The sequence below is a fragment of the Nycticebus coucang genome, chromosome 12 (genome assembly GCF_027406575.1).
Source record: "Nycticebus coucang isolate mNycCou1 chromosome 12, mNycCou1.pri, whole genome shotgun sequence".
Classification (NCBI taxonomy): domain Eukaryota; kingdom Metazoa; phylum Chordata; class Mammalia; order Primates; family Lorisidae; genus Nycticebus; species Nycticebus coucang.
The window spans coordinates 19,526,940-19,547,677 of record NC_069791.1 but is presented as its reverse complement, the minus strand read 5'-3'; the positions used below and the strand labels follow the sequence as shown (position 1 = coordinate 19,547,677).

The window sequence follows — 20,738 nt, the reverse complement described above, 5'->3', positions numbered from 1 at the left end:
AAAGGAGTAGGGCGCCGACCCCATATGCTGGAGGTGGTGGGTTCAAACCTAGCCCCAGCCAAAAAACTGCAAAAAAAAAAAAAAAAAAAAAGTTCAGTATGTTGAAAGTGAACCAACTGAAGAAAAGGATGACAGGTTAAGGAACTTGCTAGAGATCACACAGCTAGTAATGGAATACCAGAACTTGAACCCATCTCTGAGCAACTACAAGGTCATTCCCTTTCCCAGAGACTTGGAGAACTTTCCAGAAACACTGTGGCATAGGGACAAGTGCAGACACTTACTGGCATAGTTGATTATTAACTCTTCTTCCATACATACTACAGTAAAATCTGTGATTGCTTCTGGGGAATCATAGTTTTTTAGATGTATAATTGTTGGCGTGTAGTTTTTTTAAAGAAGAAGGAATGCTTGTTTAAAATATAATTCACTAGTCTCTCCACAAGAAAGAAGAAATGTTCTCTTGCTTCATTGCCTTCAATATATGCCGTAAATACTAAACTATTTTTTTTTTGGAGCATTTTATAAGAGAAGAATGTTTCCAAATTTATGAGGCTCTCATGCATTTTGAAAAGAGATTTTCATAATCCACATATTTTCTCCTTTGGATCTTTCTATTTAGGGATCGGTTTAAAAATACAATTCCTCTATCTGAAGCAGAAGGGTTGTGAACCATGAGTTCCACATCTCTTGAGACTTCCAGTCACTTTAAAGGGAAATACAAAGAAAATGAAAGGAAATAAAAAAGAAATACAGCTTATTTTTGGCTTGGAATATAACACGATTTCATGATAAAATGTAATAAAATTGGAGACACTGGAAGAAAATTTATCATTTATCAAAACTTAAGGGGCACATGTCCCCTAAGAAAAATAAATAGTTGCTTGTTGGAATTGTATCCTTAAAATATCCATTCTTAATATATTTGGTTCCTTCCATTGCATTATTGACTGGGTACCTCTCTTTAAAAAATGGTATTGGTGTGTGATTTTCCTACATTTTCAGTAAGGATGTATCATAACTTCGGAAGTTTAAGTCATGCATTTAGGATCCAGGAATAATTATCAAAATCCCTGGAAAACAGATAATTCAGAGGATTGGCTTAGTATCACTTGTCAAAAATAATTAAAGACCTTCAGAACAAATTCTAACCTAAGGTCAACACATGGTGCTTTATGCTGCCTTCTTCCTGTTTAAAGAGACTATGACTTTTTTCAACAATCCATAGGCAATTCCCAGTAATGACTTTATTGTTGACTAGGGAACAGAAGGATTACCCACTTTGATTTCTCCACCTGCTGTTCCTTAGAGATATCTGGAAGGATCTGAGTATCAGCCACACATTTGCATTCAACCAGACCTAGCCTCTACATGACCTTTGTGTCAGTCTTGAGGTTACTGGGTTGCACCAAGATAAGGTGATTAGGTTGTAGATAAGAAGCCAGGCCACCTTCCACTCCAGAAGGAAAGAGGCTGTTCACAGAACATGGGGACTCAGCAGCTGAGCTTCACGGTGGCAGGAATCTTGTCATTTTGGGGTCTAGTTCTCCTGAAAGAATTTAGAGCCCTGTTTTTCAAACTATGTCCTGCAGCGCTAAGTTAAGGCAGCCCTTATGGATGGATGGAGGGGTAAGGCAGGTGGAAGAGGTTGGGAGGCTGAGCTCTCAGGCTCTAGACCTCACCCACGACCCTGTTTCAGCCAGCACAGCTCTACTGCAGCTATTTTTAATGTAATCAGATATAAAAAGTTGAATTTACCAGAACTGCTTTCAGGGAAAGTATGGTAAGTAGTTAGAAGGAATACATAGGGAAGTTCATTTGGAAAGGGTATAAGTAGGAATGAGATCTTTAAGAGCAGAAGAGAAATTAAAATAGATGACCAGTCATCTCAGGAAGTTAAGTCCTGTTAACTTCAACACTTTTGATTTTCTGAGAATAGGCAGGTTTGAAGGCAGAGTTGGACAACTAGGAGAAGAGGTGACAGGCTGTGTGTGGTACGGGAGGAAGCGCAGACGGACAATCTCTGGCTCACAGCACAGCGAGAGGGACTTGGGAGAAGGTATGTTAAATGGGATTTTACAAAGTTGCACTCAGTAGGGTGTGCCCTGGGAAACTCTTCTTTGCTATTTAACTCTCCTGAGCCCCGGCATTATTAGTAAAAGTTGTCCAATAATGCTTTGGGGCTTTCACTGAAGAAGCCAAGAGACACTGAAGTTTGTAAATTAAATGGTGTAGAGAAAAAAAAATGAGAAGACACATGTTTTATTTGCTGGTTCACCAGGACTCCCAAGACTCAATAACAGATAACACTTACTGCTGAGATTTATTACAGGAAAGTACACAAAACAAAAGCAACAGGAAAAAGACATGCACCAGTAGAGCCTGGAGAGGTCCAGCACAAGAGGACAAGAACTTTTTTGCCCAAGGCCACGCAGAAGTGCTCTCTCTCTAGCAGTGAACTATAGAGATATGTGTGGAATGTCTCTGCCCAGGGAAGCCCAAATGAGTCTCAGGCTCCAAGGCTTTTTTTTTTTTTTTTAATAGCTGAGGGACTAGTTGCATAGGCACATCTTGCTGTGCAACCATCCTTGGCCACCACAAATCAAGACCCCCAACAAGTGCACATCATTAATCCTAGCATTTGTACAAAGCAACCTGACAAAAAAGGACATTCCGAGGGCCACATTCCCAGGAGCTGGTCAAGGCTCCCTTGAAGATGTAAGGAGTAAGCAATCAGATTTGCTTATTCCTTGCAAGACAGGAGGGATAATCAAATCTGGCTAGGATTCAAAAACAGGGTTTTGCCCTCACAAAATCACTTATGTGGTAAACTTTAAAGATGGCTTCTGCCACCTGGAGGCACATTATGGGCTCACTAAGAAAGCCTTCCCATTATAGACCTCTGGCTGAAGGTGAGGACGCTGTATGTTTTAAGTCAAGGTGTCTAATTTCATGGTACATGCAGTATGTCTCTTGCAAGCATTTAGTAAATTCTTTCTTTCTTTTTTTTTTTTTTTTTTTGTAGAGACAGAGTCTCACTGTACCGCCCTCGGGTAAAGTGCTGTGGCGTCACACGGCTCACAGCAACCTCTAACTCTTGGGCTTTCGCGATTCTCTTGCCTCAGCCTCCTGAGCAGCTGGGACTACAGGTGCGCGCCACAATGCCCGGCTAAGTAAATTCTTTCTTAAAAGTTTGAGCCTGCTTCAATTATGCTACATGAAATAAAGGGTATATTTATTCATTCAACAATTACGCTGGATACCTATGTACAATCATTTTGAGTAGCTATTTACCATTTGCTACTGAGTGTTGGAGACAAATTAATGAAAATACAGATGCCTGTTTCTATAAAGCTTGTAACTCTTGTGGGGGAAGTAAAAAAAAAAAAGTGATTGAAGAAGCTATACTCCCTTGAATTGGGGCACCCTCATAAAAGAAGGTTGGTGTCCTGCAAGGAAGTCCAGAAAAAGGAGGGGTGGTGCCTGTGGCTCAAAGGAGTAGGGCACCAGTCCCATATGCTGGAGGTGGTGGGTTCAAACCCAGCCCCAGCCAAAAACTGCAAAAAAAGGAAGACCAGAAAAAGGAAATCCAAAGAAAATTAGTTTATGGATATTGATTTCATTAGACCTATTTTTTGGTACTTTCCTAGCTAGGATTATCAAACATCCTACTTTGCCTGGGACAAAGCAGTTTTCCCAGGACAAGGCAGGACTTTGAGTGCCATAAGATAGTTTGTGACCCTATTTCTAGCTCATGGCCATGGCAGCCGTCCTCTGTGAATTGTTCTCTCAACCACAGGGGCAGGTCCTGGCGTCTGTGTTTGTCCTGTGTCCCCCTGACCACCCAACCGCATTTGGGTAGATCAGAGTGGATGCTTGACCTGTAACTGCCCAGTTAGCTAGTTCATCTTGAGAAACTGAGCTAAAGAAATTGGAAACTCAGAATCTTGTTGCAGGGCTATATCCTACACCTCTGTCACTGAGATCTCTAGAACAAATCGAGTTTTTGACTTCTAAAGTTAAGCCAGTTTAACTTTTAATTCTCGGAAACATCCCAGTCTTCATGAGTTATCTGTATCTGCCATTTTTGCTTACACTAATTCAAATGGATATTACGAGAAATTAATTGAGTCAATTCTCCAGTTAAGAGTATTGCCAGGGGCAGCGCCTATGGCTCAGTGGGTAGCATGCTGGCCCCATATACCGAGGGTGGCAGGTTCGAACCCGGCCCCGGCCAAACTGCAACAAAAAAATAGCAGGGCATTGTGGTGGGCACCTGTAGTCCCAGCTACTGGGGAGGCTGAGGCAAGAGAATTGCTTAAACCCAAGATTTTGAGATTACTGTGAGCTGTGACACCACAGCATTCAACTGAGGGTGACATAGTGAGACTCTGCCTCAAAAAAAAATTTCTAGAATATTCCTCTGGCTCAATGAAAACCTTTTGAGATTAGGGGTCCCTGATATATATATACATTATATATATATATATTATGGTATATATGTGTGTATATATATATATATAATATACATAGTATGTATATAATCTTGAGTGGACCTACCCAAACTTATTTCTAATTTTAGATCAATAGGCATTCTCACTCATTTTTTAAAGTTAATTGAAAGCGTATGTATTCTGTTAGAATCTGACATAGAACCCCACCCTCTTTCCCCCAGGCATGTTAGTTAGTTGCACCTGGTAGGTGTCCAATTAAAGTTTCTCAGCCAACAACTGAAAAATCCACCACAGTCCTTTACTCTTCCATTTAGATTTGTTACAAATTCTACATCTCTAATCACAAGTAATTCCTTCTCATGTGACCATTTTGGGTAACTGCCAATTAGTTTTCTTGGAGAAGTTTCATGCCTTTGGAACCACTGCCAAGCATACCTGCTGTCTGGAGGGCTCTTTCCTTCTTTGTTTCAGCTTTGGTTATTTCAGAGTGCCAACCTTTTCAGGCTATCAGTGCGCCATGCCTGAACTCTCCTGTCTCTTAGTAACCCTCCCCACTCCCAGTGTCACTCAGGTAACCACACCATGCTGCTATAGGACAGACATGCAACAGCTTGTCCATTAACTTCCCTTCATTTCCTGTGACTAGGTTCACCAAAGCTGAACTCATTTTTTTTCCAGGCCTATTTCACACTTCTTAGTATTAACCGTGCATCACAATCACCCAAGTAGCTTTCCAAACCAGAACATAAACCAGGCCTATGCCATCAGACTACAGGGCCACATGCTTTACAGATGGCTGCGTTTTAAAAAAACCCTTTGGTTTGATCCTGATGCACAATCAGCCTATGTATTTCCACAGGCAGGATGGAGTCTTTGAAATATCTTTCAGCATCTCTCTTTTCCCAGCTCTCCAAGAGGTCCCATTCCTTCTCACTTTTGTAAGCTTACAATCTTTAGGAACTTAACCACTCTTTTTCTTGATCGTTACAATCACTAACATGGATACCTACTACGTGCAAGGTACTATGCTCCCTACTTATGTATCTAATGTAGTTTGTATCCCATTACCTGAAAGAAAACAATGCCACTCAGGATTAAGCATGTATTTATTTTAGTTCAGTTAAAACAAACATACATTGTTTCATTGAAACGGTGTAGCACTCTTTGCCAACAAGCCAAACCAGAACTGTTGGCCTCTAACAGTACAGTGGGCATATTTTACATTATATACACAAAGTTAACACACCTGGGTTCTCAAAGGTCTTTCATTACACTACGTCACATTTGATTTCATTACACTAGATCACATTTTGGTTAACTACTGCATTTTGAAAATTTAGACCTTATTTAAAATTTAAATAAAAGATCTGAATTTGCACCAAGTTTTTCATGAAAAAATTTGATGTTCAGTTTATTGCAAATACGACTTTTAACAAGTATTTTGTTTTTGGTGTTTGTACACAATTTGTCAATTTTTTTTATATTCAATTTTCTGTACAGGTACTTTTGAGACAATTCTTATAGATACATTAACGTGAATTCATCGAAATGCAGTTAAGAAACTTACAGGAATATATACACTTGAACCCAAGACCCAAACCTCACATTATATACAATCTATTTACAAATACATATGGACAGACAATATATGTACAGAGATTATCATAAATATTGAAAAATAGGTTAGCTTTAATGGATTAATGCTGTTCTATAAATAACATTACAGTTATAACTGAAACATCCACGGAAGACAGTAATGCGAATGAGGTGACAGGACAGTGGTTTTAATACTGAAGACTGCTCATTAATGGGGATTCACTGTGTAGGAACCTCAAGGCAGACAAGACAGCTCTAAGAAAATCATGCATTGGAGTTTACTCTGGGCAGCTGATTTTGAACCTCAAACACCCAGAGGATTGGAGGAGCTTCCCCACATTGAGTTGCTGTAAGAAGATTCCTTTTTTTCCATTCCTTCCTGGTTGCCATAGTATTATCTTGTAGAAAACAACTCTTTCCTTGGCATTCACCGAGGGGTCTTAGATAGAAAGTCAGCAGCTCTTTCCAGGAACTCAAGCAGAAGTGCCAACTCTTGGTCTGAACTAAAGGTGAGGTTCTGGATTCAAATGGAGTGCCCAAAGCCCAATTAAATGGAAGCAGTGCTGTAGAACTGTCTTCTCACTGCCCTTCTATCTCTAGATGGTCCCCAACTACTTTACCTTGGTAGAAACAAATAAACATGGACCATTGGTTTCACTCAGTGTAGCACTACAAGACGTCTTCCAGTTCTATAAGGGTCTTTAATTACATATGTATCTTGTCTGTAAATTTAGTCACATATAATACAAGAATGTGTAACAAAAACCATGTCTGCCACATATCTGACCCTTGCCCAAAACTAAAAATGTTTAGTTCAAGGGAAAACCTTAGAGCCAGATGACCAACTGATGATTCCATTATTTGCTTCCCTCAACCACTTAAATGGAATTATGTATATAAGATTTTAGACATTATGCCTAATGAGCAAAGTACCACATTATTTAATAATATATTCACCATACACTGTAACGTACGATAAATGTGCTCTTAAAGCCAAGTTCAAAGTAATGTTTTCAGCTCTAACTGGAATTGAAATGGAAAGGTTGACATGCAGTTGGACCAAAACAACTACTTACACTCAGGCTGCACTGTTTCCCCCAGCTAACCATTTGTTGTATGTAAACAAATACTTCTACGTTGTACAAGAATGAGATGACAATCCAGTGCAAGTGAGTTTTGTAAAAACTTACTGCATAAGAAACCCAGTGGCCTATACAAAGAGAACTTGTATCATACATTGGTGTAGCCTGTGGATTAGACCTCTACTGTAGACAAAACATGAACATAACTAAGCCATACATTGTCAAGTAATTCACACTTCCAGTAGGTGAGCATTTTGAAACGTTGTACTCTCTGGATAGAATAGTTTTGGCCTATTGCCATCAAATGCCCATTTTCCACTGCTGGAAGCAATGTCAAAAAAGGGCTGGCCCAAAAAAAGATCCAGAGTTGGCAATACAACTCTGGGAACGGATGCAACTGAATAAACCCTGTTTTACCCAATTGCACTATTTGGTACCTCAAAATTAGTTATCTTATTTCCCACAGAAATTATTATCGCATTATCTTCCATTCTAGTAAGTTGAAGACATAAACATTTCAGTCTGAACGAACCAAATTACTTGGGGACAGAGAAGAGAAGTGATGAACCAAGTTCATCTGATTTGGTATAGCAAACAATCAATCAATTATCCTTTCAGTAATGGTTAAGTTTAAGTGAAAAACTATGTTCCTAATTCATGGTACAATTTTTCATTACATTGTTTTCTCTAAAAATTATTTTGGGTAAAAAAGTATTTGGCTTATTATGCCTACAAAAAGGCAAATCATTTCATAATACTAACATTCATTTTTAAATACCAATGAAGTTGTTGTACGGAACTTATTGACAACGGTTCTGGATAAAATTCAAAAAAAGCAACTTCTTAAAAGTAAACTAGTGCTTCTGAGGTCTTTAAGTATTTTTGGTACAAAAAAATAGTGTTTTTTCCGATGGTTATTTCAATACTTTGCTGTAAATTAAGAAGAACTGTTTTCACATCGAATGGTTCCATTAGGCACATTCAAGTAAAATCATAAAATATCCAAGTTAAACAATGACACAGCCAAACATGTGGCTTGATAAAAGTTAAGAGTTCGTCCATTCTCTGGAATGGAATAAAATTGTCACTTCCCTTAACCCGAGACTCGTGGTTTTGTTGTTCATATCCATTTCTAACATACAGATAAGTTTCTTTAAAAAAAATAAAAATAAAAAACTTAAAAAAAAAAAAAAGAGTTCACTTATTCTGCACTCAGAAGAACCAGCGAGGAATCTGCACTTCAAAAGGAAGTGAAACTGAAAACCTTAGGTGAAATATCGTAGTAGTTGAGTTGACTCAACACTGGCATCAGATGGGCCGAGTGTGAACGGTGCAGGTTAATGGCCGCCTCCAGAGGAATTGTGTACCCAATCCAAAACAATCAAGGCCATGCTTCCGAACATCACCACTATGCCGCTCAACAGGAAGAGCAGAGCCTGCAACGAGCAGAGAAAACCCGTCAGCAACCAACACATCACACATGCTAACCAGCCCTCCTTCTACTTTGTGAAATGGGCTCTTCACTACTGAACTACCTCTATTATATAACGTTCTATAGAACAAAAATTATACCTTGCTAAATAGAAAGCAGCTTGAGTGATCAAGTTAGCTACAGTAGGAAATAACTATACCTTTAAAGCCTTCTAAACGTTCATACTCTTTCATTACTTTGTCTCAAATGAAAAGGGACTTTTCTCACGGGATAAAGTACTTCCTATAGAGCTGGGCTGGTTGTTTTTGCAATTCAAGCAAAAATTAAGTCACACAATCAAACCCAAGTCATCCTAAAATGCAACCTGAGTCAAAGCCAGGGCTCTTTGGAAGAGATACTAAGTTTACTCCTGATCCTACCCTTCAATTACTACCACTGTGTAATTTTGAGTAAACCAAGATGACAGTTGTTGGTCTATAAACAATTCTAGTACTTTCATCAGACCAGAACAGCGGTGGGAAATGACTGAAAAGCAGTCTTTTTCCTAAATATCACTACCAGCATTCTGGAACCAGAATTTATGGTTAGCACACCATACTCTGTAGAATCAGCTGTTACTCTAAAGTACCTAACGGTCGACAGACTGAAGGCTGCCCAGAGCTTTGCTTTGAAGACAGTCAGCTTCATTCATCTGAACAGCTCGCCCTTTACCCATTTTGGTGCCTATCACACAGGAAGCAGCCCAACAAAGACTGGGTGAACAGACACCAAAAGCTGGGTCCATCATCTCTGTTCCTATCTGTAAACTACCTAACAACTTTGTTGCAATTAACTTGAGTATTTATGGGTATTTACATAGATGGCAAACCATCTTCCACCTCCTCACCCTGATCTTCCACCGGTGAAATATGTTTACTAGACACTTAATACTGAAACTACATCAAGTGATGGCTAAGAGGCTAAAATTAAAATCAGTTGGGATAATTTTTACTACTCACCCCAATCTTCTGTATAGACTTCATAGACTCTTTCTTCACCAACTTGATATAGAAGGCAGATGGAAGAATAAAAATCAACATAGCGGCTGCAGATGCACCTGGGGGGAAAAAAATACCGTTTCTTGAGAATTCAATGATTTACTCGTCATTGATGTTTTAAACCTTAAAATCCTGGGTATTTGAATCAACTTTGATACTTTCTCAAACTTACCAATGAAACCAAAGATATCCCTGATAGTTGGGACAAAGATGACAAGGAGATTGGTAAATGCCAAGATAGACACGGTAATAACGGTGTGACGCCACCAACTGAAATCTTTTGAAGCACACAAGAGGTGAGTGACGGAACTCCGGATCTACACAAAAATAAAGTAAGATAACAAGTTTCAAACGTACAGCTTTAATGAATGAAAAGAAAGCGCAAGTGATAGGGATTGTATCTAAAATAGCAACTATTGCTAAAGTAAAATCCTCTGCCGCTGTTTTCTAAACATTTGAATATAAAGATATAGGCAATTATGGAAAAACTGCCTGAGGATGTTCTGAAAATCAACTGTTTATTTTAAAGAATCAGTCCTCTTCAAAACCACTACCAATTTGATATTCTCAACTGGTGTTTCTCTCCTCCGAAATGATAAAAATCTCACAAATCTTTATGTTCAAAAACTCTTTTCTACTGAAAGCAGGGCAGGTGATTGCTTACCGGGAAAATCACGACCGGAACTGTCAGAGTGACAGCCACTAACACAGCCAGCCGGACGATGAGAAGAAGAATATCAGCTCCCACAACAGTGGAGTAGGTATGGAGCAATTCTGACTCAACGTGTTCTAAGGGGGAAAAAAAAAAACAACAAAAAAACTTGTACAAGTGCCGTTTTCTCTGAAGATCAAGTAGAAATGTTTTCAGTGAAATTTGCAAAGTTATTAGCTACTCATAAAATGATTATAAACTAAGAGGCTAATAAGATTACTTTGGAATTATGGTCAATGCAATTAAAATAACATAGAAGGGAAATTTTTCTAAATACCACAGAGATTTAGCCACATGATTCCCATTAAAAAACAACAGGAGCTAAACAGCTAAGTCCCATGGTTTGGCTTACAGTTTGTGTGTGTTTGTGTATAATACAGTTAGAAGGTGAGGAGAGAGGAAGACAGGCAAGACGAATTTAGAGTCAAGCACATCGTATAAACATGCCATCAAATGACTAAAGGTCTATCTTCAAACCTGGATTCTAGAAATTACTGATCAAATACACTGCAGGAAATGCTAGGCTCTAAATTTAATTTCTCATCACAAATATAAAACATATCAAAACAGATACTTTTTTAAGTCATGTAACTACACATAAAAGTTTTTCCTTTTTGTTCGTGCTGGAGGTAAACCAGGCATTATTTACCGTAAAATGTCAGGTATCCAAAGAGGGCGGCAAGCAGGTACATAAGGAACATGGCAAAAAATGAAATCTTGGACACATTCATCATTCTTCTACGGCTGCGGCTATGTAAATTCAAAAGACAATGCAAATATATTATTTTAGCAAAGAGTTTTAACAGCAGACTAACATTTTTCCCAACAAATTTATATAAAAATGGATATAAAGTACTCACCCTTTCAGCTCTTCATAGATGGGAAGAATAGCAGGATGACACACAAAAGAAAAGGTCAGAATGGGCACAGCGTAGACAGTCTGGAAAGAAGTGAGGATCTATTTAATATCCTGATGTAACAAATTCACATGCTGTAAAGGTCTGCAGCTTATATTCCAATCTTAGAATCAAAGTCTAAAATAGTTTCCCTTTCATAATTAGCTCCCATTCTTCTAATCTGTTCTAGCATCAGTATCTTAACTTTGAATGTGTCAATTATTAACAGCGTATGATTATTTCATTTCTCTACCTATTTTAAGAGAGAAGTCAAAACTTTCCTCCATCTTCAAAAATTCACAGATTCTGTGTTTTCTAAAAAGCACCTATTACCCTCCTTCCTTCCTGTACCTTAGGAGTTATTTTAATTTCTAGTGGCTAGTTTCCCTCTTTTCTTCCCTAAAATCTTCCTTTGAGAAAACAAACATTTTATATGGTTACCTGTGAGTTGAAAATAAAATAGCGTGGTCTACATGAATCATCTTCAGTCATGTTAAATGCCAAATCAGATGCAAAAGCTGTTGGCTGTGTTAAGGTGTTGTTTATTGTTTCATTAATTACCAAAGCAGCTTCTATAGGACAAGGAATCTGAAATTTCTTGCAGATCACCTGAAAATATATTATTTTGCATTTGTTAAACTGAACAACACAAGGCTTATAAAAAACTGTATTCTAAAAGAAAATTATACCTACCACAATCAGAAAGAACATCATACACAACAAGGAAAGGCCACTGGTATATCCCAAGTATCCTAAAAGTGGGAAATATTGGTATTAGTTTAATAAAACTGGTATAGGGCAGATATATTTTCTCCATTAAATAGCTCAATTTAGCTCGGAAGAGTTTAGGAGCGAAAGTGTGGGTAAAAAATTAACTTTCTGATTCTTTTTTTTTTTGTAGAGACAGAGTCTCACTTTATGGCCCTGGGTAGAGTGCCGTGGCCTCACACAGCTCACAGCAACCTCCAACTCCTGGGCTTCAGCGATTCTCTTGCCTCAGCCTCCCGAGTAGCTGGGACTACAGGCGCCCGCCACAACGCCCGGCTATTTTTTGGTTGCAGTTCAGCCGGGGCAGGGTTTGAACCCGCCACCCTCGGTATATGGGGCCGGCGCCTTACAGACTGAGCCACAGGCGCCACCCAACTTTCTAATTCTTAAATCAGATATAGAATTATTTAAATATCCTAGCTATAACCAAAATAATAAAAACTATTATCTGTCTATTACTAACAAAGCAGAAGATATATGCCAATGAAATATTCTGGCCCCTTGGCAGACACCCTGCTAGGATTTTGAAAGAACTAAAAGTCTTTCATGCTGCAACTTAATTTGTAAAAACTGTTTTTAAGGGCTTTTTATCTCACTGATTTCCAATTAGACTAGAGAAAGCCAACTAGCTGGTAGGAGGCTCATTTCAGTTCTCTTTAGAGATGATGGGTTTGCTTACCTAAATTTCTCAGCAGTGACAAAGGGAGAATGAGCAGCAGTGACACCAGCAGGACCAAATAGTCACCATTCAGATACCACAGTCTGAATTAGAGAAGAGAGAAAGAAGGTCAAAGGCGGTCACAAATATCCTCAGAAAAATATACACACCTTCTAACACGACTCATTATATAGAAATACTACAAAAACAAACAAAAAGACATATTTGGAAAAAGTATCCCTTGCTCAAGACAGGAATAACTTTTCAACTTCGTGCCTTAGATGAATATTCACTCAGGTTAGAAACGGGGTATGAAACAGTGTAACTTTTGTCCCTCTGTTTGCTCTGGGAAGGCTGCCAGCTGATTCGTAACAAAATGCTTCTTAAAGGCTTGGTACTCACACAGGGAACAAAGCTGCCTTGTAAAGCCAGTAATCTTATCTTTAAGCACTTTTAGAAAAATTGTACACCAACTGTTATAGCTTTAACATGCAATTTCTGATGCTAGAAACAAGGAAATTTTAAAACAAGGGTTTTTTCTCCCAGACATTTGTTAGCAAGTATATTTACTAAACACTTCAACAAGGAAATTTTTTTTTACCCTTACATAAAATGCACAGGCAAAACCATAAAGTACAAAACTCAATCCTCCAAACCAGGACTTATTCCAGGTTGCCAGAGTATGTTATGACACTTTGACCCACCTTTGCTCCAAAGATAATCAAAAGATCCCTTAATAAAAAATATTACGTATGCCCCTGCCCCTCCCCCCGCACCAGCACTCATAAGTTCTACCACTATCTTTTTTTTTTTAGTAACCATGAATTAGACCCTCTTTTAAATCCCTGTATTCAAATACTAACTACCCTGTGAATTATATTCCATTTACATCAGCAACCAGGAGTCTACAGAAAACTAACACTTACAGATCAGCTTATCAAATTAAACTTCTAAAGCCACATCACCTCATTTCCAGGTATTGAGCTGTATGCAAGTTAGGAAGTAAATGATCCCTATTTTCATGTTTGCTTTAGATAAAATCTATTAGTCCACTGGGATGAATAATTTTGCTAGAAGAAAGGTTTCTACAACATGGCCACACATTTTGGGGGCCCCTTTATCCAAAATGCCTGGGACCAGAATGTTTCAGATTTTAGATTTACATATACGTAAGACATCTTGGGGGCGGGACCTAAGTCTAAACCTGAAATTCACTTATATTTCATATAAACCTTAACCATGTAACTGGAAGGTAATTTTATACAATATTTGTATTGTTTCGTACACCTGCCACATGGGATTAGGCGTGCAATGTTCCACTTGTCATGTTGACACTCAAAGTTTTAGATTTTGAAACATTTTGGATTAAGGATGTTCAACCTATATTCTCCATTACACAGAATTAAGTTCTAAAAATTTCAAACTTATAAAAGTCAAACAAGAATTAAATTTTTAATGTAATCCAAAGCTCTTGTCCTAACTTAGATTGGGTGTGTATTAGATAGCTATAACTTCTTAAGTATGAATACAGAAAGAAAGCAAGTTCTAGAAAACCTGTTTTCACATACAGGCTAGGTTAGATATCTAGAATTACAAGGCTAACCACTATCTTTTGGCCTTTCATTCTCAGAAGTTCAAATCAGTTGATGGGGGACTTCTCAGTCACTTTCAACTGGCATATTTATGGATAATTTACTGGTAATCATTTTGTATCCAACTTTGATAAAATGTATCTAACCATTTTAGATTGTAATTGTTTTTTATGAGCAACCTTACTTAGCACCTACCCAGTTGTATCTTCAATGTTCATTAATGCCTTGATCACCAAAGGTAACTCATATTTCACTATGAAGAGGTAGCTTGACATAGCTGGAGGAAAACAAAATTATACCATTACAAGCGCAAAATGTGGCACGTGACACTAAAACTCATGTGTCACCACTCTGTGCTACAAAACAAGCAATAAAGTCTACCCAAATTGTCTTTAAAAAAATTCTTACCTCCAATGTTCTGCATTGTAATTGATCCAGAGGCTGCAAGCTTTCCAACCAATCCAAATGCCTTATGTCCCAATTGTTCATATAATAAAGACCCTACAATTTGAAGAGCACAGGAGCATGAAGCAAGTATTTTTATATGAGGAAAAAACTGTAACAGGTATAAAATGTTTTAGAAAAATCCAGGAATGTTAACATACCTCCTTCATTGGCAGTCTTCAAAAGGAGATGAACAGAATACAGGGAAAATATGGACACAAATGTCAAGAGAATTCTGATGAGAAAAGGAAAAAGGCACAGGGTTATAAACAAACACAGCTAGGTCCAGAGACAATGCTTTCTGGTTGTTTAAATAACATTGTTTATGGAACTGGTCCCACTTATGCACAAATGCCTTCAAGAACTGTAATTTACTCTCCAGCTAGCTGGAGTGCCAATGTAACATTATTTCAGGTGATAATTCTACAGTATTAGTTAGGAGCAAGGATGTACCTGCAGAGCCCAACATAGACACGAGCAAGCCCAGCTACCTAGTGGTGGAATTGTGAGACTTGTATTTTGATTCTGGCACTGTAATTAGCTGTGTGCTTGCTCTTTCTCTGTATTTTAATAGTTCCCTTTTTATCTGTATCTGTAAAATGTCGGAAATACCCGCCACTAAGTTCTTGTGAAATTCAACTGAGATAGTCTTAGGAAAGGGCTTGAGACCACATGGACTGTACAGATAAGGAAGGGAATGGAAAGGCGGAAAGGATACATTTTAAGCATCAGGCACTAGAAGCTTTACTAAAAAGTGGGCACAAATCAGAGAACTAACCACAGGTATGATACACTCCATCTACATGGCACCCACTGGTGAGGAATACAGGCCCAATGGTCAGGAAATTGAACAATGCCTGTGCTTAGAACAAGCAGACTATTAGCTTGTCTGTCTCCTCCCATAACCCTTTCACTTGAAGAGAAAAAAGCAAAACCAGAAAGTGACTAATGAGAACCTAATGTAATATGGCTTTCCTTTAAGGTACGGGTTCAATCTACCCATACTTTTGTTCTCTTTCTTCCAGCTTCACTTTCCTTCTGTCCAAGACAGAAGAGAGATAGTGCCTTTTTTTCTTAAAAAAAAAAAAAAGAAAGAAAGAAAGAAAGAAAGAAAAAAAAGAAGGCCAACGCGGGTGGATTGCTTGAGAACAGCCTGAGCAAAAGCTAGACCCTGTCTCTCCTAAAAATAGAAAAACTAGCTGGGTGTTGCGGCTGGCGCCTATAGTCGCAGCTCCTTGGGAGGTTGAGGCAAGAAGACTGCTCAAGCCGAGAGTTTGAGATTGCTGTGAGCTGTGATACTATAGCACTCTACCCAGGGCAACAGAATGAGACTATACCTCAAAAAGAAAAAAAAAAAAAAAAAAGAGTGAAAGAACCAGGGAAACTCACAAAAAAAAAAAAAAAACCCTGCAAACAAAATTCTGTTTGGGCAAATTACATTCAGTACCAAGTAATACGCTAGCAAAAAATTGATTGTCTATTAGTTAAATGGAGGAGTAAATGACATTAAGCTATCATTCTAATGCCAGAAGTTTTATGGGGTCTACATTGAGGTGACAAAGCAGCCTCACCTCTAATTAGAAAAAAGTTGATTTAATTAAAAACAATTAAGGCAAATGAAGTCCTCCCAAACACTGAAATAACAAGGGATAAATGGACTTTATAACCTTTGAGGTCACTTTCAACCTCAAGACTGAATCTGCTTAAGGTTAGCTATAGAGTTAAGTAGACTGTGGCAGCCATGTGACTTTTGGCCCACATATGTCTAAACCTCTAAATATAATGAAAATACTGATAAATAAACACTCGCTTTAGCAATCTAGATATTATTTAACCATTTATTAAAACAGTTAATCACATCAGCACCTATTAAAGTACAAATAATTCTAGGAGTGCAAGTGTAACATCAGACTTCTGCTTTCACTTACGAAACAGAGGTGTCATTTTATCTCATTTAAATCTTGTACTTATAACCACACTGGCTACAGTTTAAACCACCTCCAATTTTTATACTAAGAGCTAGGAAGGATTTCAAACATTCAACAGTGATGTCATTTAAGTTATCCACTAAAAACTTTGAAATTCTATAATTCTTTCGATGTAAATCCTGGTCCTTCACCTTAGTCTCAAAAGCCTCCTCCTCAAAAAGCCTCATTCTGACGAAGCAAGCCAAACTATATGTATCCTAGCTTCTACTACTCAAAACCAGGCTTAACCTCAGTGTGGAATTTCACAAAGCAGGACTTTGCAAAGGTCTGCTTTTCTTTTCATGAATGTTCTACCATGCTGGAGAAAATAACTTGAGTAGAAGGTACCAGTCAGCTAACTAAACCCCATGTCACAAAGGGACGGTTTCATGCTACGTAAGTGTGGTTTCCTCATCCGTACAAAGAAGGTATTAAGTTACACAATTCTGCACGGATATTGCCCTAGAAGTCCATAGGTGCTTACTGTAACACGAACATTGAAAATTACATGTTCAAACCAGCATGTATTTTTTTGTGCATTTTTCCTGAAAATAAGATTATTAAGATCTATTTTTCCATATTTTCCAAGAGTCATTTACCCCAAAATGTTAAGAACCACTGCTCTATAAAGTATTCTGTACCTCCAAAATCCTATCCAGGTATTTATGCTGGAAAGCACAAGAGTTAACTGTAACCGTGCAATTAGGGCAGTAAAACCTTTAAATACAGACACTTATTTAATATCATTTTCTTTTTTCTTTTTTTTTGGCCACAGCACGTGGCAAGCACACACTTCTTTAAAACAAACATTAAAAAAACCCATATGGATTGCTTTTCAGTGTCCAGAAAATCATGACTCACTTGTCTTAAACATGTTCCAGGCTAAGTAAATACCACCACACCTTATATATTTGGAAGAATTCTTTTCCTTATGTGAGTAAGGAGCCACAGGTCTTTGGAAAGACTGTCAACTCACCAAACTGATTTGAAGGCACTATGCTTACTGATATTTATAGCTTCTGATTTTGACAAAAGAAAATTTATAGTGCTTCTGGATTAATCAAAAGTTCTTTTTTAATACCCACCATCTTTGTTTTCACTTCACTCTTCCCTTTGACTTAAAAGATCTCTAGCTTAATTTGTCAGTTTTAACCATTACCCTACTTTTTCCTATTTAATTGGCTTTCTTGATATTGTGCAGAATAAAGAGATGTTGGGATTTCTCATACTTTGATTTAATTTTAAGTCAACTACTTCAACTGTATATTCAGTTTCTGGAGCCAAAATATGTTTTATCATCATATTAACTGCCCTGCATGGCAGACTCACTACTTACACATACTTACATAAAAAGAGCAATTCCAGTATTAGCCATGGCATAAGAAAGCCCAAGGATTCCACTGCCCACAATCGCATTGCTCAGATTAAATACTGACATTCCAAAGGAAGTAGTACCTGGATGCTACATAGAGGGAAAAACGATAACCAAACATATAACAATAATTAAATGGAGAAAACCAGGTTTGGGCAAGTCAGATTTGAAATCTAAAAGTAAAACTATTCTTTTACTCCATAAAGCCACAGAAACACAGATTACTATTTTCAACTTACAAAGTCTGTTTCATACTTCTTCTTCCCCGAGTTCGATTCAAGTAAAAAGTTCTGGTTTTCAGGATCTACATCTGCATAATGGCTGCAAAAAGAAAAAAAAAAAAAAATATATATATATAAAATTGTAAATTGGATTGGTTGCTTTCACATGAAACAGCACCCTCCCACAGTAGTTGTTACATCTTTACTTAAATGTATAAATATTAACTAGGAGTCGAATTTCACACGATCATGTCATTACAAGAGATACTGTTAGAGATTACAGCACTCTCGCTAATGCTACAGTACATTAAAGCAACCGAAGCAGAATGCTAGGTCACCGCCCCCGCCCCTCAACCCGCACGAACCATTGTTTAAAAAAGTGCACAACTTCTCCCACCTTTTCAGAGCAGCTTGCTTGGTGGGGTAGGAATAGTTGAAGTCGCTGTTGGAGCTGTAGCTGCTGCTGTCCTCATCCGGAGAAATACTGAACCTTCCCATTTCGGATTTCTTCATGCTGAGCTCTGGGAGGAATCGGGTGCAGCTTAGCGCCGGGCTCCTTTTGTCCTTGGCGGTGCACCGACCCGCGCGGCCGCCTGCGAAGGTAGAGGCGGCGCGTCAGGACTGCGGCTCCCGCCCGCCGCGGTCACGTGACGCCGCCGGGCGGCGCAGCGCGGCTGATTCATCCCAGGCCAGGCGAGTGGAAAAGTACCAGCCGCGCGCGCGGGGCGGGGGCGCGCCGAGGGGCGGAAAAGTACAGACGGCAGAGCCGCTGAGAACAAAGATGATCCCACCGCGGCGCGGCACCCGCCGGGGCCCCTTCTCCCGCGGATTTTAGCCTTTCACCCTCTCCATTGTCCCGAGTCTGAGCGGAGGGGGCGAGGGGGCTGTTTTGCTTTGCCCCGGCTGCTCTGACCGTGCACAGGCACGCAGGGCGCACGACTCGCGCTTCTAGCATTTGGAACGGCAGTGCCCCAAGCCCCCAGGTGGGGACGTGCCTCCGCGGCAGATGGCATCCCCCCAAAAGGAGGCGGACTGGGTGACACTACCCCTCCTTTCCCGAGAAGGGGCGAACCCCGGCCCCTCGGGTTTGTTTACACACGGAGGTCCGTGCCCTCGAGTACACCCGTCCACAGGCATTTGGCCGGCGAGTGCTCCGCCGGGCCAGCCCCTCCTCTGCCCGGAAAGGAAACTGATGCAATATCGATACTCGATTGTCAAACGTTTCGGACCCGTCCTCCCCGATCTGCCATAACAGAAGTCCAAGCCCACCTCCGCCTCCCCCCGATTCCTAGTCCTATTCCAGGACTTAATAATTTTTTTACTAATGCAAATCAGTCACAAGACTTGCCGCAGCATAGGCGCGGACCCGGCTGGCTCCCCTCCCCCTAAATGGGAAGATGCGGCTCTGCGCCCCCTCCCTGGCCGCCGTGCGGGCGGCGGTCCCCGTGTGCCGTTAGCCAGCAGCGAAGGCTTGCGGGGCAACGCAACGCTCGACCCGGAGCCAACTGCCCCCGCGGGCGTCTCCCCGCAGCAGCCCCTCCCGCCGCCCCTCCCCCACTCCTGCCGGGCCAGAGCCCTCCGCACAGACGCCCCCAGCACACGTTACCTCGGTGGTCTCCGCTCCTGTGTCCCGGAAACCTCACGTACACGTCTTCAGTGGGTTTTTTATCAAGTCAGATAAAAACCGTAAAAAACAAACCAGAAAAACCCCAAATCCAACAGTACGCAAGAAATGTTTTAATTAAAACGGGGAATAGCAAACTGCCGCCCCGATCCTCCGGCGTCGGCCGTGTCAAGGGAAAGGCAAGAGTGTGCGGGAACGCGTGGTCGGGCTGCTGGCGGTGGGGTTGAAGAGATGCTCCGGGGAGGAGGCGGCGTGCGGCTCTGGAGCTGCCCCGCGAGCAGCGGGTTATAGCGGCACCCGGGCGGCCGCGTCAGGGGGCGGGGCCGGGAGCCCGAGTGCTTCTCTTTGTGTATCAACACCACCTGGGCTCCGCCCCCGGCCCGCCCAGCCCCGAGGCCCCGCCTCCTGCACCCCAACCCGGCGCTCCGCTCCCCTCCCCCGCGGCCGCCTCCCACGGCGCGGCCCCGCCCGCAGGCGCCCGGGACCCTCCAGCCAGCTTCCCGGACGGTCTGCAACGACCGCCCTGGATAATTCCCGGTGCCTGTTCAGTTCATCCCCAACTGGTGCCCAACACGCGGGTGTCTGAGGAGCCATCCCCTTCCCATTTTCTTTAGTATGAGTCACCAGCAGTGCTTGGTTTGGGGGGACACTTGCCGCCCACCAAACCCTTTACTGACTTAATTTTGTGATTTACGTTGGGGTTTTCTTCCGAAAACTTGGGCCAGGGCAGCAGCGTGGTCCTGATGGTCGGTTTCTGTTCTCGTTCTTTCTTCTCCACCTAGACCAGCTTTCACTCTTCAAAACTAGCCCGATAGGTCGGGTGGCAGCTCTGTTTGGTGATATCCTTTATACGTGGACGTGGAGAAGTCTACCAGGGGAAACG

General features: G+C 40.5%; 1 protein-coding gene across 2 annotated transcripts; it reads right to left on the bottom strand.

The window, feature by feature from the left end:
• Positions 1–5,542: 5,542 nt before the first annotated feature.
• Positions 5,543–20,112, bottom strand: SLC38A2 (solute carrier family 38 member 2). Of its 2 annotated transcripts, XM_053554702.1 has the most exons (16): positions 19,838–20,112; positions 18,629–18,824; positions 18,250–18,331; positions 17,985–18,100; positions 14,833–14,906; positions 14,636–14,728; positions 14,423–14,504; positions 12,657–12,739; positions 11,903–11,961; positions 11,651–11,818; positions 11,174–11,253; positions 10,963–11,063; positions 10,266–10,390; positions 9,774–9,918; positions 9,563–9,660; positions 5,543–8,568 (listed from the first exon to the last, which is right to left on the bottom strand). In XM_053554702.1, the coding sequence occupies exons 2-16, from the start codon at positions 18,742–18,744 to the stop codon at positions 8,470–8,472; spliced, it is 1,521 nt and encodes a 506-aa protein (XP_053410677.1). In that variant the 5' UTR covers positions 18,745–18,824; positions 19,838–20,112; the 3' UTR covers positions 5,543–8,469. The 2 variants fall into 2 exon arrangements, with proteins under 2 accessions (XP_053410677.1, XP_053410678.1); XM_053554703.1 differs by lacking the exons at positions 17,985–18,100; positions 19,838–20,112 and having other exon boundaries at positions 18,629–18,767.
• Between the last annotated feature and the right edge of the window lie 626 nt (positions 20,113–20,738).

Coding starts and splice junctions, on each gene's coding strand:
- SLC38A2 (XM_053554702.1), bottom strand. CDS start 18,744: ATGAAGAAATCCGAAATGGGAAGGTTCAGTATTTCTCCGGATGAGGAC. Junction 14,505..14,635: donor TACAATGCAGAACATTGGAG/GTAAGAATTTTT, acceptor GTTTTCCTCCAG/CTATGTCAAGCTACCTCTTC. Junction 9,919..10,265: donor TTCCGGTCGTGATTTTCCCG/GTAAGCAATCAC, acceptor ATTTTTGTGTAG/ATCCGGAGTTCCGTCACTCA.